The sequence below is a fragment of the Bactrocera dorsalis genome, chromosome 4 (genome assembly GCF_023373825.1).
Source record: "Bactrocera dorsalis isolate Fly_Bdor chromosome 4, ASM2337382v1, whole genome shotgun sequence".
Taxonomy (NCBI): Eukaryota; Metazoa; Arthropoda; class Insecta; order Diptera; family Tephritidae; genus Bactrocera; species Bactrocera dorsalis.
Window position 1 is genome coordinate 42,505,225 of NC_064306.1, and position 25,961 is coordinate 42,531,185.

Consider the following 25,961-nt stretch of genomic DNA (forward strand, 5'->3'; position numbering starts at 1 on the left):
TATTTATTGATTAAAAAATTTTTATTTTAGTTACTAAAAATCTATTTAAGAAGCTCATGTTAAAACTTGAGACTAATCGGTTTAGCCGTTTTCCAGTAATTTTGGTCACCGGCTTTGAAAACACCATTTTGAAAAAAAAAAAAAAAAAATATTCACCGGAACGATATGAAATTTTCTGCGTGTATAAGAATAAGTATATGCAGATTAAGAAAAAAAATTGATTTTGAAAATTCTAACTGTATATAACCCCTAAATATAAGAAATTTTGATCTGATAAAAATCCTTCGGAGGTGGATTGTTTTAGGATATTTTATGCTTTACAAGAATCCGCGGTGTAAAAAATTGTATTCTTAATGGTTCAAAAGTTAGGATATTTTTGTTGAAACGTCTTATTTGTATCGAACATTTGGAATGCTGATTTGAGTGGTATTTTTTCTCTGCATGTAAGTTAATTTTAAATCAAAAGTTCCATAGGCAATTTTTTTTGGCTTACCCTAACATACTTAGATACATATTACTATATGTACATGTACATCCAATCCTTTATATATCTATGACATATGTCCGTCTGTGCGTGAAAATAAATAAAACACTAAACACGCAAATAAATAATAAGAATTATATAGGTGTATTTTGAATTAAATCAATCATTGCGAATCTTGCTTGCAATCAAACATAAATTTCGGCAACCTTGAACAGGTGCATGACGCAGCGCTGACACCCAGCGGGTGCTTAAGTTGGTGCTGAGCAAAACAGAAAGCGGGATAAATATAAAAAAATGCAATAAAAAGCATTAAATGGCAAATGTGTATACAACAAAAACAAGTTTGAGACACACGCGCATACTTAAATGAATTTTATAAGAGCATTTGGACAAAGTGACGATATGACTGGTAATAAAATTAAAAAGATTAAAGCGAATATGTTTTGAAAAATAAACAAAACACTAATGAAACAAACATCATACTTTATATTTAGCAACACGAACACTAAAAAAATATTATGACATTTGTATGCTTAAATAATTTGAAATTCACTTTTAGCGTTTGTATACTATAGTATATTGACTCAAATGTGAGAAGTAAGTACGCCTAGTTCCATAGTTTAAAGTCGAACTAGAAGTCATTTCGCTGCTCATTTGCTTGAATATGCGAAAAATTATTTGCAAGGTGTTGATTGCTTCGACTGGATATTGCAATTGTCGTGCTGACAGAATTCAAAACTCTCAAAGTGTTAAAAACTGCTGCGCGGGCGATCCGTCAATGCGTTGGGGAGTCGGTGTGCGGCCGGATATATAATACATTCATAAAAGTTGCGTTTACGCGATCGGTTAGCACTCGAGCACGAAGAAGAATTGCGATGAGCGATACCATTAGCATCATTGAACTAAATTGGTCATGGATTGCCTTTTTGGTTGTAATAACTAATAAGTTAAGTCATAGGGAGTCATGACTGATGACGAGTAATCTAAAATAATTACAGTAATCGCGATTTAATTGGCTTCCGGTCCTCATATTTTTAAACTCTGATTTTCATTGATAAATTTTTTTTTATATTTCGAAAAATTAGGTTGGTTGAATGATGATGTATTGCTACCATTTGTTGAGAAATTATAGATGAAGAATACCTGAATTTGGCTCAGATACGTTTTTAAATTTTACAATTTTTTACAATTTTCAGTTTCTCTGCGCTCTTCTTAAAAGCTTGCTTAAATGCTTTTCGAAACTTCGAAATATTGTTTTGAATTGCCCTTATCTATTCTATAAAGAAAGATCTAAGTGGACTTTCTTCCTCTGTCAAATTTTGATAGATATTAAATAGATTTAAAGATCTAAAAAGTACTCGTATAACATATTTAAAACTCAAATAAAGTTTGGTAATTGAGTTGTTACTGAGTTTGAAAATTTGATAAATATATAGATAGTTAATTAGATAAAGATATTTACTTCAAACTGATGTTAGTACATATTTAAAGTTTGTATAAGAATTATCGACACTATGAATGGTGAAAATTGACTATAGTTAGTTTGAATCCCCTTCCCTTTTTAGAGATTTTCTTTACATGTCCTCAATTGGCTTTGGTTCAGAGACTTAAGGTGTGTCAAATCTGCCATATAAGGTAGCCGACCGCCCGCTGATTAACTGTGTTGCGTTGGCAAGCAATTCTTTGATGATATCGTTCCGATAAATTAGACAAAATATAAATATTTTTGGTACGATGTTGTTGGGACGTTTTTCTAAACAATAATATCAAACACAATAGCTTCAGTAGTTCGATAACAGCGATAATCGGGAATATCTGTCGCTGCTTTCGAATTATAAACGAATATTTTTGAAATTTTTTCTTTGCTTGATTTGAGGTTGTCATTGTTAACAACGGCAAAAATTCACATGAATCCAAATTTCTGTGAACTGAATGCTTTCTACTACCCAAACCTTTTAAACCTTTTGCCTTCTTTTTATTGATTCTATAGTTCCATAAGAAATAAAAGATTTCAAAAAGAACTTTTCTTCTTGTCCTTTACTGCCTATCGTTATGACAATAGGCGGCTAGAGTAAAGTAGGCCTAAAGAGCTTGTGTTAGCTGTGAATAAATAAATAAAAAACGAATAAATATTTACTCCTATTATCAAAGAGTCACCCTCAAAATGTAATCTGTTATCTCGACTTTGTCAAACAACTCATATCTGGTCAATTGAGTCATTTAGTGAAAGCTGAACAGCCTACTCATAATGACAGTGCTTTAGTTTTTTATTTAATAAATATTTTTAAGTGAACCGGGAATTCCTTTTTGATTTTTTTAACTACCTCTCCAGGTCGTTAAAACAAACGTTATCATCTGCGAAAAAAAGTTTAGACTGATTTCCGTAGTATTTTTTTTTTTATCGAAAAAATACATATATGTAAATTTGTTGGAATAATATTAAAATAAAATCGAAAATATAACTTTTGTTCTTTCTGAAAAGGTATTAACTTCGCATTAATTGTCTATAAGAGTTCGTTTGTGGATAGAAAATGTGTTTTATACAAAGAAAATCGGTAGAGTTTTTGTTAAGTGCTTGAAAGCTTCCTGCATTGTTGTTCGGGCATCGTTGTTTGCCAAAACTGACTAAATCAGTAATCGCGAACTACCGACGAGAGAATGTCGCATTGTGTATCCTTTGGCTCTTTATAGTAGTATTTAGAAGGAAGAAAGGGAGATTTAAAAAGTGTTTCCACATAGACTTAGGTTATGCTTTTGATATCATATTCAATAGATCTTAGCCTTAAAGTACAATTTTCAAATTACTATTTAATAATTTACATTTGAATATACATTTTGACAAAAAAGCGCCCGGAAATTATAAATAAAATGCAAAATATTTAATTATCCATCAATATTTATTTTGTCGCCTTTAAAGTAATCTCCATCAGATGTAATACACTTATGCCAACGATTTTTCCTGTCTTCGGAACACTTTGCATAAGCACTTTTTGGAATCTTGAGCTCTTTTAGCGAATTCTGTTTTATCTCTTCGCGTGTTTTTTTGGTTTCGGCTTGTTCTGTTTTTCTTCTTGAGAAAATTCAGCTTTATTTAGGACGAGTTGAGCAAGCACACGTTTCATGGACAAAATATCCACCAAAATCATTTAAATAGACTCACGATAGATGTCGAGGTCTCTTGCTATCTAACTAACATGTGCCTAACGATTTTCACTTCACTTTTTTTTAATATTTTCATCGGGTGAAGAGGTCCGAAGGTTGTCCAGAACGAGACATGTTTTCAACGATCTCACGATCGTTTTTGAAGGCTTTGTACCACTTATAGCCTTGTGTTTTGTGGTAAAACTGAATCCATGGAAGCCTTTTCTAACATACGTAAGGACTCTGCATAGAAAATGTGGTTAGAAAATGGAAAATTGAAATTTTTTGTTCGAAATTTTTATCCATTGTTAAAATCGCAATGTACCACTGATATGTACCGACTCAAGCAGCTGCTGTAGACAAGATCGCGCTAATATTTGGCATAGTAAATAAGGGCAGTCCTGCAAACTTAGCAAAATACACTTTTTTAATAAAATTTAATTTTGTTTTATTGGTTTTTGTAACAATGTATGTCCCGAATTATGAGCTCATTCTCATTACGCAGATGTTAAATTTGGTTGCATTATATGGAGCGGTACGATTTAAATTATTTACGGATCTTAAATTTTTTACAGATATAAAAATTAAGATTACAGAGCAAAAAGCCAAACGCGATCTCACCATATTCGTGTGGATATTAATCGCTGTAAATAAAGTATATGCTTTAGTAACTCAGTTATTTTCATTTTGAGTTTTAATTTGCTTCAAAATTTGTAGCAAGTTGTTTCCACATTTTTGGAAAACCGCCAGTGCGCGATTATAAATCTCAGTGATCGTTGATCGGTTGTCAGTTTTTTACGCCACTCGTGTTTTCTAAAATTATTGAAATATTGCAGTTGACTTATTTTTGTCGCAATTGTGTCAATTGCACGCCCGCCGTGCTGGCGCATGTGGGTGATCACACTTGTTTTTGGCTCCACCAACCAGTCAGACTACGCCATAAGTGCAAACGCCTCTCCCACTGGCGTTGTTAGACTATTTTATGTGTGTGTTTGTGTGTATGTGCGAATTTGTGTGGGAGAGCGACAATTATGCTTATTTATTTTTGTATTGTTGCAGTGCAATTAGTTGTTAAGGCAAACACAGCCGTTTCAAGCTTTTATTTTACTTTTCATTTTTCGCTATTTAATAATTCTCTCTTCTTCTTCTTAGTTATATGCGAATTAAATGAATTTGTTTTGAATGAAGTGTTGTTAGTAACGGTAGGTCAATGCGAGTTTAGTGGGTCAATTTTTTGCATTTAAAGTTGTTGTGCAATGCAACAAATTAAAACATTAAAATGTTTATGCTATTTTTATGAGCTGGCATAATTTTCAATTCGTATGCTGCAATTAACTATTATTGAAGCTACTCAAAGATGTTGTGCAAGTAAATATTATTACTGCATGTCCTCATTTTGAAAAGCATATTGCTTTTTGTTTTTGACTAAATTTTTATGATTTAGCATCCAAAATGAATTTAATACGCCTTAATCAATAACAAGAGAAGAGCGTCTAAAATATCTGGGCTGAATTAAGGTTAAGCGCGCCGAGTGCAAGTCAAGGTTACTTAGATTAGGTTGGACTTAATAAGTCAAAGGGTAAATGGTGATACTTTTTCAAAGAAAAAACACAGAAACTGCAAATTTAATGGGCAATGTTTACTATTAGAACATTCTTTGGCATTTATTTTTTGAAGATTATCTCTTTAAAATTTTAGCCGTGGCTACCTCTCAGATCGTCCATCTGCTGAGCCCAATTTTCGATGACTCGTTCGAGCATTTCGACTAATAACGAAAAGGTCTAACGGTGTGATATCACATAATCTTGGTGCCCAATTGACCAGCCCAAAACGTGAAATTATCTGCTTACCGAAGTGTTCTCTCAATAAATCCATTGATTGATGCGATGTGTGGGAAGTGGCGCCGTTTTGTTGAAACCAAATGTCGCCGAAATCACGAGCTTCCATTTTAGTCATTACATAGTCGGTTATAATGGCGCAATAATGGTCGCCATTGACGGTTACGTTCTCACCGGCATCATTTTGGAAGAAATATGAACCGATGATTCCACACCAAACCGCTATTTTTTCTAGATCAAATGACAGCTCTTGAATATGTTCAGGTTACTATTCGTCCGAAATGCGCCAATTTTGTTTGTTTGTTGATTTGAGCCAGAAATATGTCTCATCGCTGAACAAAATTTGGCCCGAAAACACCGGGTGTAAGAACTTTTCAGGAGCCCATAGAGTAAAGCAGTTGGGAAGGTCGAGCAGCTCCAGTTCTAGCACAAGTTGTTTGAAGGCTTTCAGTTTAAGATTTCAACTTAAAATGTGCCAAGTCGTTGCATCCGTTAGTCCCGAGTTACTGCAAACGGCGCCGAATCGACTCTTCACAGTCTTCGTGTATACTCTCAGCTACGGCTACTATATTTTCTTCACTGCTCAACCCGTTGATTATACTGGAGAAGATTTACCGTGATACTTATCAAGCCCTTGCTTTGTATCAAAGATGTTTTACCCATCACGAAATAATGTTAACTATTTTCTATTGTAAACAAAAATATTAGCGTGGTGCCGTCACTTTCTAATACCTTGAGTACGATTGAAGGATATATTATGAAACTTTGGCAGTATCCTAGCCTATTGCTCTTTGATAAGGATAGGTGAGCTCCTTCTTTGTATTAGTAACGATTAGAAAATAATTTTAGAATAAAATATGGTTTTCTTTCGGATTGTTCTATATACTTAAATCTAGGATTCAGTACCAGCTTGTGTCAACGAAGCTTAATTTTATATCTTTTGATACTTTATATCAGTTTTACTATTGTGAATAGTTCAAATGTTAAATAAAATACAATTTTTTTTTTCTATTTTAAATATTTGAGATTTATAATCAATTATAATATTTATAAAAAAATAGTTAAAACCACGTTTTCCACTAATATAATACAGCGCATGTGTCAGTAGTTAGTGCAGGTTTGCACCATAAGTGCTGTCCATTTGTTTGAACATCTGGTATAGTTTGATTCGCTGGAGTATAAAGCTTAGCGAAGGGAACGCAGATACGATTTCCTTTGGTCAAAATTGAGCTCTCGTGTCATATAAGTAGCTCAGTGTAGAGCTTTCGTTTTCTTAAGTATTCAGGAAGCTTCCTTTAATATCTTCATTCCTTCAATATTGCTTTTATGGATTAACTTCACATCCAACTGGTTCAACCTTCTGGTCTGATTTTGGAGTGACTATGAGATCATTGTTTATGTTTTGAAAAACAAAAAATCTGTTTTGATGTTGTAAACTTTTTTTTCGAATTTCAAGTAGTTTCAGCACTTCAAAAATTATTTTTCAAAAAGTTTGAATATCTTATTTTTTGAAAACAAATTTTTATAATTTTGTTTTGCCTGAAGCCTTCGTCAACATTGGCTCGTAACCTTTGGGAATTGGATTCTACACTTGTTCGACAAACAAAGGCTCAAAACAAAAATCAAGTTTATTTCGCGGATGTCTAAGGGACTCTGTACCACCAAGTATTTACACGAAAGTGAATTATAACTTTCATTTAATTATTCACATTAGTTATTTTTATTAATTACTTTCATTATATACTTTCATTAATGCATTACATTTTGACGCTTTTTACCATAATTACGACCATAAAGGCCACCCACACCAATTAAACACTTATTACAACCGTTAGATACCCATACACAAGAAATCACGTTTTTGTTGGTGCATAAATTATGTCTGAAAATTTCAAGTGTTGCCATATTTGTAATAAAAAATTACTCAAATTAAATTTTCGCTACTTGCAAATCGAATAATAACATATGTATTTAAGGGATTGCATGGCATTTCTCGTGTTTTTTCAGCAATTTTTTTCGTATAAAAAATGAAATATTTTATTATTTTATATTTTATTTTATTAGAATTTTTGATTGCCACAAATAAACACTATTAACAAAGAAATTCTAAAATTTTTGGAAAAAAATATTTTAAATTCGGCCATTGCGACGCCATTTTCGGAGACATTTTTACAAAAAAATGAAAATTTCAGTGGATATTTGACGCCATTTTTATTTTCAAATAGTTGTAATCGAAAAAAAAATCCTTCGTCCAAGTCTTTAAGGTCGGTTCAGTAGTTCTCGAGAAATCTTGCCAATCGACTTTCAAAAACACAGTTTCGAGAAAAACGCGTTTACACACGGCGCACTTAGCTTAGCTAGCCTCAAGCTCAAGGCTATAGCTCCGGATAAACATGAAAATGTAGGACAATATTCTAGAGGAATTAAAGAATTCGATTTTTGGAAACCCGTAAACCTATGTAACCTCTTATTTTTACATTTTGAAAGAGTTTTTAATTTTGTTTTCCATTTTAATAAACATTTATTTAATTTAATCCGATAATTTTTTTGTTGTTTCACATATTTCTTGTAAGTAATTTAAAAATATATATTTTTTTCTAAACAACCACACAGTAAGTTATTCGAAATATCCACAAGCGGGTCGCACCTAAACGGTTTCTATGGAGGGAAAGTTCACGCAGTGGGAATTTATGCATATGAAAGTTATATATTTACTCACATAATTATGTATGTATGTACATATATGTGTAGGAGTTTTGTGAATAGTTTTGTTGTCGTAGCGCTTTTCTATTCCGTCGTGTAATTTTTTCCGCTCCTCAATTAGTTTTACCAACATTTTTATTTAAGCGTACGTGTGCATAATTTGCATATTAATTGGAAAATTGGGTATCTGTATGCTTGGGGGGGGGTTCGCTAGAAAGCGCGTGTGCTGGGCGATGGCGCGACGCTTGGGTACCATATAATTTGACTAGGCGGCATAAATATCCAATAGTTAAATAGATATTTACATATAATACATGTTACTATGTATACTTTTCTACAATACATAGGTAGATACTACATATAAACGCTCCCATCTGTGAATATTTGATAATTTGAAATGCTACGGGCAAGAGGTCATTCACGCCCTGACGTGAAAGGGTAACTTTTGGGAAATAATGTATGCCTAAAGATAATTTCTAAAGTGATAATGCATTTAATATGGCGGAATAAATAAAATACATATTTTTAATTAGGGCCACAATGAAGCTTGTACAATATAGAAGCAATGAGAAAAGCGCTTAGGGAAAGTTTGTGATTTGATGCAATAAAACTAATAAAAATAAGAAGTCATCTTCGGCTGTACCAAAGGTGTAATATCTCTCACAGCTGCATTTCTTATCACATAGAAGGGTATAAAAAGATTTTTATCTTAATTTTAAGCGGTCCGATTTAAATAATTTGTTCAAATTATAGCATTGCTTTGGGTGATATTCTATGCCAAACTTCGTGAAGATGTCTTGTCAAATAGAAAAGTTTTTCATAGAAGGCCTTGATTTCGGTCGGTCAGTTTTTATGTTAGTAATACGCTATAGTTTTCCAATATCGGTGATTCCGACAAATGAGCAGTTTTTTGGAGAGAAAAGAATGTGTGTAAAATTTCAGCTTGATATCTCAAAAACTTTGGAATTACTTCACGTATATACGGATCGAACCGACGGACGAGCATGGCAAAGTCAACTCAGACTCGCTGATCATCTGTGTATACATTTTATAGGATCTTCGACGTACGTCGCAAACTTAATATTCACTTTTCATAAGCACATTTTGGAATGGCAAATAATGTGCGAATTTTGTTTTATCTAGATCAACGGGTTTCACGGAGCGGTCATTTCAGTTTGGGGAACAAGACAAAATCACACGGAGCCAAATCTGGTAAATACGGTGGTTGATCGATAATACTCAATTTTTTTGGCTTTAAATTCATTCACAATTATACTCTTGTTGAAAATAGTCAGCTTTGTCGGGACGAATCGAGCAAGAACGCGTTTCATACCTCAAAATTTCCACCAAAATCATTCGAACAGTCTCGCGAAAGATGACAAGCTCTCTAGCCATCTCTTTAACACTTGCCAGACGATTTTCAAACACAATATTCTTCACTTTTTTAATATTTTCATCAGTTAAAGAGGTGGAAGGTTGTCCAGAACGAGGCATGTTTTCAACGATCTCTCGACTTAATTTTGAAGGCTTTGTACCACTCATAGGCTTGTGTTTTTTGATAAAACTTAACACCGTAAGCATTTTGCAAAATTCACAACGATTTCACACACGAAATTTGGTTAGAAATACAAAGTTTGAGACAATTCTTTGTTCGCTATTTTTATCCATAAAAAAATCGCAACGCACTACTGAGGTGTACCGACTTAAGTAACTGCTGTAAACAAACTAGTCTACAGATTGCACTAATATTTGGCATAGTTAGCTGTTGTCCGTCTATTTTCTTGAGTCCGCTTATGTAGCATCAAAGAGCTCTGAGAAATAGCTTCATGCAGTCGATATATTGGGTTGTCAAAAAAGTCTTGCGGTATTTTCGCTAGTTAGCGCTGAAAGCGCTCAGTTCTAGTTTTATTCGTCGCATCGGGTCATGCTATACCCTTTTGGAAAGCTCATTTCACGCGCTAACACGTGTTTGATTGATTGTCGTTTCTTTTAAGTCGTTCGTGAGTTATAGCGTCGCAAACATGGAGCAAAATAAAGAGAAAATACGACATATTTTACAGTATTACTACGATAAAGGCAAAAATGCATCTCAAGCCGCCAATAAAATTTGTGCAGTTTATGAATCCGATACAATTTCCATTTCCACCGCACAACGATGGTTTCAACGTTTTCGTTCTAGTGTAGAGGTGGTCGAAGATGCGCCACGCTCCGGAAGGCCTGTCGTCGAAAATTGCGATAAAATCGCTGAATGGTCGAAAGAGACCGGCATAATAGTCATCAAACCGTTATAAACCATTTGAGGAAGCTGGAGTAACTAAGAAGCTCGATGTATGGGTGCCACACGAATTGATTCAATAAAAATACCGCAAGACTTTTTTGACAACCCAATATATAGTAAGATTTTATATGTTCAAAAGTAAACTAATTTCCATTATTTTTTCAACAATTTACAGAAGCTACCAATAATCACGAACAATATTAAGTGATCCCTAATGAACTAATGAGTGCTCTAATTAAACAAAAATACCTTTTTTAGGCTTTAAAAAAAGTATCGCCAGATTTTGTGCCCTTCAGGCGCATTATTGTGACGTAAATAGCCCCAATAAAAAGTATTAAAATTTTTATTTTCACTTTTACTTGCTAAATAATTGCCCTGGCATGCTTAATTTCTACGCGCCAAATCGAAATTTTGTTATTTTTACGCTCAAACTAAAGAAGCTGGTGTTTACAGCCACTTGCTATGAAGTATTGAATGCGCCTCGCGGCGCTGCGCGACGTGCTTTTTTATAAATTTATTATTAGCATTTTGGCTCGTGGCCAGAAGTAGCGTGACTTTGCATACAAAAGAAAACAAAGAAAATACAACAAATTTTCTTCAATATATATTTTTAATGCTGGTACAAAGTAAACAAATACAGAAAAAACAATACAAACACAACACAAACAAAAATGATTTTCTTTATTTGTAAAGATAAAAGGAAATAGATTTAGAGAATGATCATATAGACTTGGACGCTGCTACATTTGACACAAATTTGTATACTATACTTATATTATATATTCTACTAAATGATATGTATTATATTTTCCTTTTGTTCGAATATTTTGTGATCTACAAATCCAGCCGCACATAAATCATGAAAATTAACTGACGTAATTTTTTATTGCCCAATGCGAAATAATATTGAAACATGTTTGTATATCCACACAGTGGCTGGATGAGTAATCTTCGAATAAAAAATATAAATTCATACATATGTATATACAGACTTATGTATATAAATATTTTTATCTTTCTACAGTTAATGTGTGGGCTGACATTTTTCAGCTGAAAATTTTCCCCACCTTTGTTGATCTGTCTCCATTATGTTTTCATGCTCCACCAGCCTCTAATTTATGTTATCTACTTATGCTCTTTTGATCTAAATGCTTAAACGTCTAAGTATCTACAGTTATCTACCAACAATATATAATTATAATTCTATAAACCTTTGTAAGCAGTCCCTTTGTTGCAAATATTTACTGTTAAACCCGTTTCTTATGCGATCTTCACTGACTTTGTTCAAACAATTTTATTTGTTTATATTTTTATTTACGAAACCAAGGAATCGTGTCAAATTACCATTATCTAGCCGCTTACATACAGTAATTTGGCATACTTACACACAGTATTTAAATACATATAATTACGTATACGAGGTGTGCTCAGAAGGTACAGAGAAAGAAGGAACGAACTCCAAAGAAGCGCTTCTCATATACAATATAATGTTTCTATAAACTTTTTATACCCTGAACAGCATATATTAGTTTGAAACACCCAAAGAGGTACGTCGGAGACGCTATAAAGTATACTGTGTAATATGATATATATATGTAAAGGGTGATTTTTAAGAGCTTTTCTTTTTAAAAAAAAAAACGCATAAAATTTGCAAAATCTCATCGGTTCTTTATTTGAAACGTTAGATTCGTTCATGACATTTACTTTTTGAAGATAATTTCATTTAAATGTTGACCGCGGCTGCGTCTTAGGTGGTCCATTCGGAAAGTCCAATTTTGGGCAACTTTTTCGAGCATTTCGGCCGGAATAGCCCGAATTTCTTCGGAAATGTTGTCTTCCAAAGCTGGAATAGTTGCTGGCTTATTTCTGTAGACTTTAGACTTGACGTAGCCCCACAAAAAATAGTCTAAAGGCGTTAAATCGCATGATCTTGGTGGCCAACTTACGGGTCCATTTCTTGAGATGAATTGTTGTCCGAAGTTTTCCCTCAAAATGGCCATAGAATCGCGAGCTGTGTGGCATGTAGCGCCATCTTGTTGAAACCACATGTCAACCAAGTTCAGTTCTTCCATTTTTGGCAACAAAAAGTTTGTTAGCATCGAACGATAGCGATCGCCATTCACCGTAACGTTGCGTCCAACAGCATCTTTGAAAAAATACGGTCCAATGATTCCACCAGCGTACAAACCACAGCATGGGCAGTTCTTGAACGGCTTCTGGTTGCTCTTCACCCCAAATGCGGCAATTTTGCTTATTTACGTAGCCATTCAACCAGAAATGAGCCTCATCGCTGAACAAAATTTGTCCGAAAAAAAAAAAAAAACCGAACACTGATTTTGGTAATAAAATTCAATGATTTGCAAGCGTTGCTCGTTAGTAAGTCTATTCATGATGAAATGTCAAAGCATACTGAGCATCTTTCTCTTTGACACCATGTCTGAAATCCCACGTGATCTGTCAAATACTAATGCATGAAAATCCTAACCTCAAAAAAATCACCCTTTATATACATATATGATAAGCGTGACGAGCTTTTCTTTCTGCTTTCTTTTCTCCCTAAACAGCTGCTCATGAAGCGTCGATATCGGACCACTAAAGCATACTGCTATGGGCCAAAAATACTAAGATTTTGTTCATAATTTTATAATTCTTAATTTATTTTACAAAAACTATGTTGTCCTCTTGAAAGTACTCCTCCTTGGTCCCAATACATTTCATTCAAACCTCGAGACAGTTGGTTAAGTCAATTTCCGTATTTCATTAGGTAGCGATTCATCTTTAATGTCTTCAATTGACTCAAAACGGTTTCTCCGGAGAGCTCGTTTGAGTTTGATGAATAACCAGATGTCAGACGGAGCTAAATCAGGCAAATAGGGCGGTTTCGGCACGACATTGTTTGAAAATTAGGCGAAGAATTCTCGAAGAATCAATGTATAGAGTATGTTGGCTCATTATTCCGGCCTCTTTTTACAAATAGCGTCGCACACACGACGCATAACATTCAAATAGTATTCCCTGTTGACAGTTTGGCCGGTCGGAAGGAATTCGGAGTGCATCACACCTCGATAATCGAAGAACATTGTTAACGTAACCTTAATTTTTGACTTTTTGACTTGGGTTATTGAGCCGTAAGCATAGATCCAAGATTGATCGCCAGTAATAATACGAGTATGTTTCGTGAAACCCTGGTATTCGGAAAGCCTTGTTTCATAGACGTTAACGCGACTCTGTTTTTTGAAAAGATTGAGTTATTTTGGAGTCAATTGTGTTTCACTTTTTTAAGCCTAAATGATCTTTCGAAATGGTTTTTACTGATCCCTCCGATATTCCAACTATGCCAGTAAGATCTCCGATTGTTAATCGTCGGTTCTCAAGCATCAATTCGTTTATTTTATTGACGTCGGCTAGCAGTGAGTGCGCTACTCATTCTTATATTCGGGATCTTCTTTGGGTTTTAAGAAATTATATGATTTCTAACCACTAAATCAAATGTTAAACCAAAGTAAAAGAAATAAATTTCATATTTACCTTACTTCATGCACAACCCTCGTATTTGCACGCGCTTGCTTGAGTTATAAATAAATTGCTTGAGTAGTAGACCAAAACGCGTGGGTAAATAGAAAAACAGAAGGCACAAAATAACTGCTCATTTCTAAGTGAATAAAATTAGTTGTTGTTTTTGTTGTTCTCAGAAACCAGATTTTCCATTGCCCATCACTCTTTAATTCGTAAATGACAAAGGGAAAGAAAAAAACTTTCGAAAAAGCGGTTAATCGACTTTGGAAATTTATTGCTTGCACTCCATGCTTGTACACATACCAAGCTTCATAAGCATTTAGAGAGGTGTGTGTACATATACATATGTACATATTTAATTCACTGTCACGATCGCTTCGCTAAGCAACGCCGCTGTTGACAACTACCCACACACGTTCAATGCATGTGAGGCGATCGATTGATCGACTAAAATTCGAACCAGTATTTAGGTATAGATATGCACATACCTACATACATATATGGTATGACTGCACATTTCAATGATCTGCGGCAAATAAATGTAAGTATGTGTTGCATGATGGCACGAACCCGTTTGTATTGCCGCCAAATAAGATAACTGTCTAATGGTAGCCTATTTACATACCAATTGAATAGCAGCTTTCAATGACATCTGGTATCTTAACTTTTTGTTGTTCTTCTTGTTTTTGTAGCAGCATATGATCTTCAAACTTATTGTAGATTTTTGACAGCCGAAGGCATATCTCAGCTGTTCCTGACTGGCTTCAGAACAGCTTTAGTTAAACGATTATAAACTGGCACAGTACAAGTTATTTTTCATATCCGAGTAGATTCTCATATAAGTCGTCGGATCTTATAAGGCCTCTTTCTATTGCCATTGAGAGATCAGAATCTGTTTTCCCAGCCGTGAAACCCATGTTACCTAATAAATTAAACCGGTATCTGAAATAGTTTTTGATTTATAGCTCGGAGATAGATAATTCCATACATTTTTTTCTCGCAGGCACAAAAAAATTTAACTTATAAAAACAAAACGTTGCCACTTTGCAATTTTAGACAATACGGACAATATTTTCTAGTAGAGATTGTGTTTTTAGTAAAGAGATTGTGATCCATTTCGATGCTCTCTACTTTTTTAAAGAAAAATCATCTCTTCAAAATGTTGACCGCGCAAACGCTTCGAATGAATCATCCGTAGAGTCCAATTTTCGATGATTTTTTGCTCCAAGGCCTGAATCGAAGCGGGATTGTCCGTATAGACTCTAAACTCTACACATCCCCACAGAAATCTAACGGTGTGATATCACCGATCTTGGTGACCTATCGGCCGGCATAAAACGTTAAATTATCTGCTCATCGAAGTGTTCTCTCAATAAATCCATTAATCGTTGAGATGTGTGGGAAGTGCGTGCCGTCTTGTTAAAACCAAATGTCACCGAGATCCCGAGCTTAAATTTTTATTCAATTGCGCGATAAGGATTGCCATTGACGGTTAAGTCCTTACCGGTATCATTTTTGAAGAAATATCCACCGACTGACAAACCACACCAAACGTTTTTTTTTTCTGGATGAAATTGTAGCTCTTGCATCTCTTCAGGTTGTTCTTCGTCCAAAATGCGCCAATTTTGCTTGTTAAAGTGCCCATTGAGCCAGAAATCGGTCTAATGAATAATTTGGCTCGGAAACGTCGTATCTTCTTGGAACTTTTCAAGAGCCCATAGAGCAAAGCGATATCACTTGAGAAGGTCGAGCGGCTTCAGTTCTTGCAGAAGCTGTATTTTGTATGCTTTTTATTTAAGATCTCGACGTAAAATGCGCCAAGTCGTTCCATACGTCAGTCCGAGTTGCTGTGAACGGCGACAAATCGACTTCCACGATTTTCGTGTAAACTTTCAGCTACGGCTGCTATATTTTCTTCACTGCGTGTTGTTGCTAACATAGGTGCTTGTGTGTGTATTTGCCATGAGCATTATTCATTATTGCGAAATATACCTTTTTGGTGTAGAACACCTGCATACCTATGGAAGTGGGTAATTTATTCTAAGGCAGTTGACCAATATTTATCAGCTGAACGATGTGAAAAAAACTTTAAATTCCATATGTTCATAAACACACACAAATGGTGTGTATGTATGTATTTACTTGGACTGAGAGAGTATGAATTTTTGTCGGAAAAAAGCATACAAATATTTATCAACTACTGATAAAAGTAATCTTAATATGGTTCGATAACTTGGGAAGTGCATAAAAGAATTCTGGAGAATTTTCTATGACAGTTTTAGTGGTATGGTATTTCCTTTTGGGTGAAAAAATAATAAAAAAAAGTATGCTTATTAAATATTTGTATATATATAAATGTATTCCATACATTGAGACCTTAGCTGTTCCGTCAAGTTTAAATTTTACTGCGAGTTGCCAATAGGCCTTTCACACCGTTACTTAATTAAATGCAGTAAAATTGTTAACAGACACCATTACTTTCTAATATTGAAATATATTTTTAGTGGCAATAATATCCATTTATTTCAGAACATTATGGCATATGCATTTTTAATAATGAGAATCAAAATGTGACACCTTTACAGTAACCTAAAATATTCATCTCGGTCAAAAAATAAAATTAAATCGCACGATTATTTGTTGTAACTTTCGACGTGGATTATCTTAGCAACAGTACGTCGTCGATGAACTCAATTAAATTTTTTTGCGATAAAACTCCATCAAACACCATTGTTTATCTATCGGTAGTACTGTGAATTCAATCTAGATCATATATTACTTCAATATGAATTTCGTGAAGGTCGTCCAAAATCAGTTGTTGTTTTGGAAACTATTGATGCTGTGCACAAACGGATATTGCAAGATTCTCATGTGATTTATTGTGAGATTGAGACAACTATAGACATTACTGGGACCAGCATACATTTAATACTGCATGATCATTTGAGTGTAAACAAAATTGGTCACTTTGGATGATCCGGATCACTTTTCACCACGACAATGCGAGCTCTCACACATCAACTGAAACAACAACTGCATTTTTGAGCAATCAAAACGTTCGTTTGTTGAGTTATCCAACGCTTCGTTCTGACTTGGCACCAACTGACTTATTTTTATTCCTGAAGAGGCGGTCGATATTTTCGGAAAACATGTTTTGGATACACCTTAATCTGAGTGGCAAAAGTGCTTCAAAAATTTGTTAGAAACGGTTGCAAAAAAATATGTATCCTTATTGAGAATATTTTGGAAGACAACAAAGCGATTTTTGATAATTAATATTTGTTTTTGTTCGCTACTACCGAAATATAAAAGGCAACCTACGTGTGACCAAGTCAGAAGTAACCGCAAACCTTTCACCCATATTACTGTGTTTTCTCTATAATTTTACGGTGAATAATGCGTAGTATTACATATAAGTATGATATACTATACTATACCTACTATATTACGTAGTATTTTATATGTGTATATATAAACAAGTTCTATATATATTTAGATATTTACTTATTACAAGTGCAATATTAAAATGGCATGATGTGAAAATGAGTCACCTGTCGCATAACTAATTACAAACTTAATGAAGTCTAATTACATAAGTAATGCTTTCTTACTTAACATTCAGTCAATATTATAATTATCGCTTGTTGAATTTGTTGCTGACTCATTACTTTGCCCTACCTGGATTCTTCTAAAACAAACATCTATACAGATTAATATATGTATATGCTATACGTATATGCTTGAAAATAAATATTTTCTACAAGCAAACAAACGCCTGTGGTTTAGTCCAGGCAGAGTGAAAAAAAATCAGTTAAAGAAGAACACATTTCGTTGGCAAAATTGTTGTTCAAAATAACTGCCATCAAGGTCGAAACACTGATTATATATTTTAAAATTAAAATTCGATACCATTTTTGTAGTGAAATACATATGTGCTTCACACATGCTTAGTGTTGACGATTAATATTTTATTGCAGTTACGTCTATTCACAGAGTTTTGTTTTTTTAGAAAAGCTCTTTAGGTATCCTAAAATTTTTTTACTCTTAGTAGAAATTAGTTTAAGTTTGTTTTAGATTTTTTTTTACAAAATTTCATATAATACTCTCCTACTATTTTATTTTGAACGGATCATGTCTCCGGCCTAGATCTACAATAAAGTGTTCGCATATTAAACATTGATTACCATGTCGTTCTCACGATCATCCCATTCCAATTTGAAGAGCGGTAAATTTCCTAAAAAACTATGAGTTTTTCAATATATAAAGTTTTTTATCATTTGTAAGTTTCATTATAATTCAATATATAAAAAATATTTTGCCTTAAAATAATCAAACTTCAATCAGGTTCACAAAAAATCGGAAGAGACTTCTTTGTAAAGCATTCAATTCCCTACAAAAACTATGAATGGATATATTTTCAAGTAGTTGGAAGCAAATTTTAAATTTTTTTCTGATAAGAAAATAATATAAAACTGTAAGGTGGGGAATGATTCCGTTACTATTAAGAGCCCTACTTGGAGAGCTGTTCGTAAACGCATCTAAGAACTTATTTTTCATAAAAAACCAAAAATATGTAAATATTTTCTTATCTTTGTTAAGTCTTTAAGTTTTTTTTTTATAAATTGAACTATTTTGAAAAGGCTGAGCCACTCCGCCACCGTGGTCGCTTTCGGTCGCTTTCCGACTGCATTGTTGTAAGAATAATTATATCTTTGCTATTTACGATTTGCATTTTTTTTCACATAAATGTTTGGCCTAGAAACGTAACCACTTGTTTAACGGTTGATTCGTGTACGTGTGTGTGACAAAAATGTTGTGGTCGTTTAAACGTTCGTTTCACATTCTCAAACCTACACTCGCACACACACAATGAAGAACACAAAAAAAGAGGAAATAAAAATATATTATCGCCTGCTGACAAAAAGTTGTACACTTACACACACTTGTAACTGTACATAAACCAATATGAATGTACAACTATGGGCGTTCGAGTGGGTTTGAGGGAAGCCGGGAATCGGCGTCTAACGCCACAACCGGTTTTTTTGACACAGCCACCGTTGCAAGTGTTGATAAAGCTGTTGCTAGTCATTAATTAGCAACAAGTTGCTGCTACAGTTGTATTTATGAGAAATTATTTTAATGTAAAGCTGATAAAGAACACAAAAAAATATTGCTTTTATATAAAATTTTTTTTTTGTTTTACTGAGAAACAGGTTTTTTGTAAAGTTTGCAAGTTTTGTGTTTTATTTCGAAAGCAAATTACATTTATCGCTCAAACTTTCCCTCTTATTTGACTGACGCTGTATATGCGTAACGAATTTTATCGTACAGAAGTTCATTATTTTACTTTAGCTGATACTGTATCACCTCCAAATAACATTTTTAAAGTTTCTGTAGCAGAAGATTCTAATATTGGTTCATTCCACAATATTATCCTTTTATCTACACATTCCATTAATGGAAAATTACAATATCTATTGAAATTTCCTACTTCACCAAAATATAAACAATAATGTATAAAAGTATCAAAAAAGTAATTTTTACCAGCATTTGGTGGACTTAATATAAACATTGTATTCTTCTTAGGTATTAATTTATCTAAAACATTATATAAATTTTGCAAAAATTTTTCAATTTTTTCGTGATCATTATCAAATTGATATTTTAATAAATTTTCTAATACATCAATAGATTCATTAATTGAAAAATAATATTTAAAAATATTACAAGCTGGTGCATTAAATATTAAATTTTGAGGTTCAATTGTTTTCAAATATAAAAACAATTCAGTAAAACTTAAATTATATTTAATATAATTATTTACAATTTTAAATTAATGTACAATTTGTATCCCAAAACCTAAACTTTGATTCTAGCCAAAGTGATGTATTTAAAATATGATGTATTGGTGCAAAAGGATGTAACTTTAAAAATTCAATTATTTGGTCTCCCTTTCCTCTTTTTTTACTCCCGGAATTTTGTTTATTTGATTGGAAACTACAAGTAATAATTTCATCACTAGTTGATAGTTGGGATCCACAGGAGACTGAAGTAAAAATGTCGACCGGTAATTCGCCTCCTTCCACCACTCCGTCTTCGGCTTCTTGCAAATCTTTGCAAAATCGTAAACATCTAGTTTCACTACTTGGAAACCACGTTCTCCCGGTGTATAAGTACATCTTTGAATCTTTCTCAAATAGATTGCGAGATTGACCCAGTGCTCGATCGTGAACTTCCAGCTGTGAACGATTCTTCGAGCATATCTTCGATTGATTTGCTGGTTTGGGAAGACATTGTAGAATGCACATCGACATGAATTGTTGGAATAACTCCAGTCGTAGACAATGTGGATGTGGTCGCCATGGTACGCGATGAGCAAGATGGCCCCTGAAAATTTTCTGCGTAGCTGTTTAGTATCCATGATGATGTCTCCATAGTCACAGTCGCTTCGATAAATGTCATAGATGATTCTAGGCTTAAGAGGCTTTCCACTAAGTTCCTCATGGAATACTTTCCTAAGTCTTTCTTTTGCTAGAGTAGTTGCTTCTGGACCATCAATAGGTAATCCATCAATGTATGTATGACACGTTTCGCTTCGTACTCTTTCCTCACAAGAACTAACGGTAACATTTTCTCCAACGTCGAAATCGCATGCAACAGAAAATCCGGTGTCCACATTGTAAGATTTATCGAGAGAATCGAGATATCTGTCGAGTTCTCTGATAAGCATTGTGCTTGGCGAATTTCCTAAATATATATATATATATATTGACGACGTATATATATATATATATTATTGTTTTACTAACTATTTAATAAATATTCTTACCTCGTCGATATTGATCTTGGCTTTTTTTCCTACTTTTTCCTACTTTTTCCTCCTTGTCCTCCTTCTTTCTTTTCCTTGTGGTTTCTTTCACTATCGCAGCATTCACAGCTTGAGTGTTGGGAATAGGATCGTTTTCTGCTATTGTTTCCTCCATTATATATATTTTGCGCTGGCGCTATTGTCTCCGTATCCGAATTGTTCGTTGATGAATCGTCCACAATTAGAGGTTCCCTCAATGTCCCTCAATATCGTCATTATGAATTTTAGGTTCAGGCGAATAATTGTAGGAGCAAACACTATCACTGTCACTACTTGTAGACATTTAAATTTACCGCGAAAATACAACTCTTTATATAGCATATTTTACAAGGTTTACATATTATTATTGATATTAATTTACGTGCAACAATGTATCAGTTTATGATTTATGCAGTAAATATTATAACAGCTTTTACGACGACGACGACATGCTGGCTTCTGATTGGCTGACGGGTTTTCCTACTCATGGCTTAGCTCGATCATGGCCTACGGCCGGAGCGTCAAGTGCAATAACGCTCATGAACCAGTTTTTCCCAACCTCGAGATTTATATGCCTACATACATACATACGCGTCTTCTAAAGATTAGGTCTAACTATAAAACATATGAGTTCATTTGTCTCTCATAGAAATACCTGGCTGATAGGCAAACTTGTCGATTCGATCGAGATTGCATTGAAATCGTATTGAAAATAAAATTTTAGGTAAAGTAGGACTATAGATTGAAGAAGTCACACGATTGAGAGTCTCCTTGTCTGAAACCTTACTTGGTATCGAACGGGGCGGAGAAGTCCTTTCCGATCCTTACGGCGCTTTTGGTGTTGCTCAACGTGAGCTTATACAGCTGTATTAGATTTTCGGGGATACCAAGTTCAGACATAGTGGCATAGAGGTTGTTCCTTTTCCTGCTGACGAAGGCGATTTTAAAATGGACGAAGAGATGATGTGTGTCGATCTTCCTTTCATGGGTCTTTTCCAAGATTTGGCGCATAGTGAATATCTGGTTGATAGTAGATTTTCCAGAATTAAAGCCACATTGATAAGGTCCAATCAGTCTGTTGACGGTGCGCTTCAGTCTTTTACACACTATGCTCGATTAGATCCTATATGTGATTAAGGAGGTTTATCTCACGGTAATTGGCGCAAATTGTGGAACTGGAGAACATGCCTATTTGCCATCGAAAACTCCTTCCGTATCGAATTGCATCTCGATGCGGAATGAATGATTAGACCGAATAAATTTGTATTACATTGCAATAGAAGGGTCCTCAAATGCTATCGCCAGCTTTTGAAGAAAAATAATTTTTTGAACTTTGGCGAAATATTAGTCGATATAAACTCCTGTCAAAGCTCTCTTCTACCAAAAAATTATCTCATAACTAATTTCCCTCTATTAGTATATAAATATAAGTAAATGAAGATAGAAGTACCTTTTATCACTGCAGGCAAAACTTCTGACGCTGATTACTTTTAATTTTTTTATTTTCATTTCTATAATCTCAATGAGATACCTATATCAGAGCGTCAACAACCTGCTTGTCAACATGACATATTTGTTATACACCTATACTATATACACTGCTATATAAGTATCAACCACATAATTTTAACACTTCTTGCAGTCATGTTTAGGATGTCTACATTTTTTTTGTTGCGGTTATCTTTTCACTATTGTTCTTCTTTCATGTTTACACATTGTACGTTTTGTTATTTTTTAGACAAAAAAGAACTAAAATCACCTTTGTAGTTGGCGCTACCTGTTGAGGCGCGCAAATAAATCGCACTTGTTTTCACACCTCACACTTGTTGTTGGTGGATACAACACTTGATTTCGGGTGAGCCAATCGGACTGTTGTTGTATAGTTGTTTGTTTTGTTTTGCAAACAATAGCAAGTGTTGACGATTTAAATGCTAATGTGGCCTGTTGTTAGTATCTATTTAGTTTTTTTCTCATCTTCTTGAATCCGTCGTCATTTTATTTGTTTAGAACGCTTTTAGTTATTTTAGAGTTGCTTTTTGTTGGCGATCACGCAATCGACATACTTGGCATGTTTACACGCGTTGGGTCAGAATGTCAAATAACTAGTAAGATAACTAAATTAGTTAAGCAAAGATATGAAATCACAAATTTTTTATTCTAAAATTAATATTGATATTCGCATAATATTCTGAAATCAGGTTTGCAATTTGAGGGTTTATGTTCTACTTAATTCTGTTGATGTTGTTGAATTATGAATTCTTAAAAGACATTGTTTTGTTTAATACTATTTTCTATGGTATTTTTTCTCAAACATTACATACACTTCATACACAAAAAAATACATACACTCTTTAAGAAAACCTCGTCTATATTGGTATAAACTGAGGCAGTCAAAATCATTCGCCATAGAAAGGAACAAGTCGTAAACACTTGGCGCCAGGACCGCACTATAAGTTGTTCGCATAAGAACCTCCCAATTAAGCAACCTGGGATTCTGACGAGTCACTATTGATGTGTGTGGCCTGGTCTTGACTTGCTAAGACACAATTCTTCTCCTATTGCCCAAAGCATGCCGCTTATAATATGTAGATGATTCCCTGCTAATCCTAAAAAACATATAGCAAAGTTTTGCTGACCATTAATTTTGGTTTGACCGCCGTTTCCGTCGAGTGGCATCCATATATCGAGTTTCATTTTGTATCTAGCCTTATTTAAATTGTTACAAACGGGTTTTTATTGAATGTTTAGCTCCTGGGTAATAGTAACAGTGCTCATACGGCGAGCGAACTCGACGATTACCATTGCTTCATCGATGTTTTCGACAATTGGTCCTTCAGTGTATCTTCTTCTTCTTTACTGGCGTAGATACTACTTACGCGGTTATAACCGAGTTAACGACAGCGCGCCAGTCGGTGGTGCCAATTGGAGATTCCAAGCGAAGCCAGGTCCGTCTCCACCTGTGTTTTCCAACGAAGTGGAGGTCTTCCTTTCTCTGATTCCCCCAGCGGGTACTGCGCCTAATACTTTCTGAGCTGGGGTGTTTTCGTCCATTCGGACAACATGACCTAGCCAGCGTAGCCGCTGTTTTTGAATTCGCTGAACTATGTCAATGTCGCCGTTGATCTCATACAGCTTATCGATCCATCGACTGCAGTATTCGCCGTTGCAAATGCGCAAAGGACTATATATTTTCTTCAGAACCTTTCTTTCAAAAACACCTAAGGCCGACACATCATAACGACGTCATCTAAATTATCGGAACGAAATCGACGAAAAGAAATTTGCGCATTATTGGCTGAGCTTAAGTCATCTCCCTTTGATTTTACTATTCAGTAGCCTTTAAACCTTCGCTGTGTCAACATATGGATATGATATGATTCAATCTATGAGATTTGGTTGCTAAAAATATTTTGTTCATTTGATGCTAATCAGTTCGTCACCTTTGTTTTAGAGCGAAATTTTGATGTTCTCTTGTCATTATAGTTCTTTCATAAAATATTATACTTTCCGTTTTATAATTCCTTCTTAAAATATTATACTTCCTTGTAATTGAGATTGTTTGTCGACGAGTTTTATTATTAACCGCTGACTCCTGTAGGGCTGCCGCCAAGCATATACTCGAATGCATATAAAATACCAAGTACTTAGGTTTACACCACCATTAATCCTCATTCTTATAATCCTAAGCCATTAAAACGCGTGGGGTAGTCCTTAGCGCAATATTTCTTATCGAGATTCTGTGCATGTGAGAACAGTTCTTTGAATGCGATTCGTTAAAAATCGGACGCACAACGCAGCAATTCATTGTGATATTTCGGTGTTAGGAATGTGATTAATGAACACTTTTAGTATAGAAATTTTATTGACCTACATGTATTTAGACTTCACCGTAAAGTTCATTTCTTTATCTATCGATTTCTTTATTTTGTGCCGTGGAAACACTGAAGTACCTGCCGGCTTTATTGTTTGCAATAAAACTTTCAATTTCATTATAGTAAATACATCATAAATGTAGTATTGATAAGATAAGGTAATGATAATCCTTAGGTAAGATTAGGGTGAATATATACTACAACAAAATTTCATGAAGTCGTTAAGGGATTGTTAAGAGTTTTTGTTACAAAGCTAGAATGCTACTGAAAATCACTCTAATAGTTATGATATTTTTTGAGATTTCCAACGGAAGAATTAAGAGATTCTGAAGAGAATTTTTAAAATAACTCTAGATAGTTATGATATTTTTTTGGAGATTCATATATATTTTGTTAATGCGTACATTTTTGAATAATTTGTAATAAAAAATTCTCCTCAGAATCTCATAATAACTACTAAATATTCTTTTCCTTTAAGTTCTCGTTTATTCTTAGACAAATTTCTCTGATAATTTTTATCTGGCCTCTGTTGTTTATACACAGCTGTTCGTTAGGACATTGCTAGCTTGCAAGTTTCATTAGAAATTTGCGAAATTTCTTGGAATAGAGTATGTTGACACAGGTGTTGGAACCGCTGATAAGTGATGAATAAGCTGAGTGCTTCGAACGTGATAGTGGCAATAAACGGCACTCACTTTAAACAGAGTAGCTACTAATTATCATTATTCACATGCAGTGACGCCCAAGTAAATAGCGATTGCTAATCCTTAGGTCACGATATATCTAGCGCCTTGCGTGGCTCCCAGTTACGGTGTGTGTCATGCGTTACTCTATTGCACGTGAAATTCATTAATGTTATCGATAATTATTTTTATCACTTTTTATGTATGAGTAATATTTTCCGATATACTTATTCATAACGATATTAGATTAGTTACTTTTTGTTCCTTATATGTACTTGGATAAATGTCCGAAAAATACTTAGATATTAGTATATACTCCTTATCTACATTATATGCATAATAAATTATATATGCGAACATTTTATTATATATTTCCTTTGATTAATAATTCAACCTTTATCTCGTTTTGCAGATTCTTGGCATTATTTGTATGGCCTGTGCTTCACCCGCTTACCTTTCGGCTACATCATTCTTCCTCTTTGTGGTTGTCATTTCGTTCATTGCGACAATTTTATGGATTTTCGCCTATCTTTTGGGTATACGTGAAGCTCTGAATGTGGCTGTCAACTGGATATTTACAGTGAGTTCAAAATATGTTA

General features: G+C 34.2%; 1 protein-coding gene across 5 annotated transcripts in view; it reads left to right on the forward strand.

Annotated features, from left to right (window-relative positions):
• The window catches only part of LOC105224121 (CKLF-like MARVEL transmembrane domain-containing protein 4), a 51,483-nt gene that overhangs the window by 22,173 nt on the left and 3,349 nt on the right, over positions 1 to 25,961 (forward strand). For all 5 annotated transcript variants that reach the window (XM_049455837.1, XM_049455835.1, XM_049455834.1 and 2 more), the window contains one exon: positions 25,775 to 25,942. In XM_049455837.1, the coding sequence (XP_049311794.1) occupies positions 25,775 to 25,942 (168 nt within the window). The remainder of the gene's footprint in view (positions 1 to 25,774; positions 25,943 to 25,961) is intronic.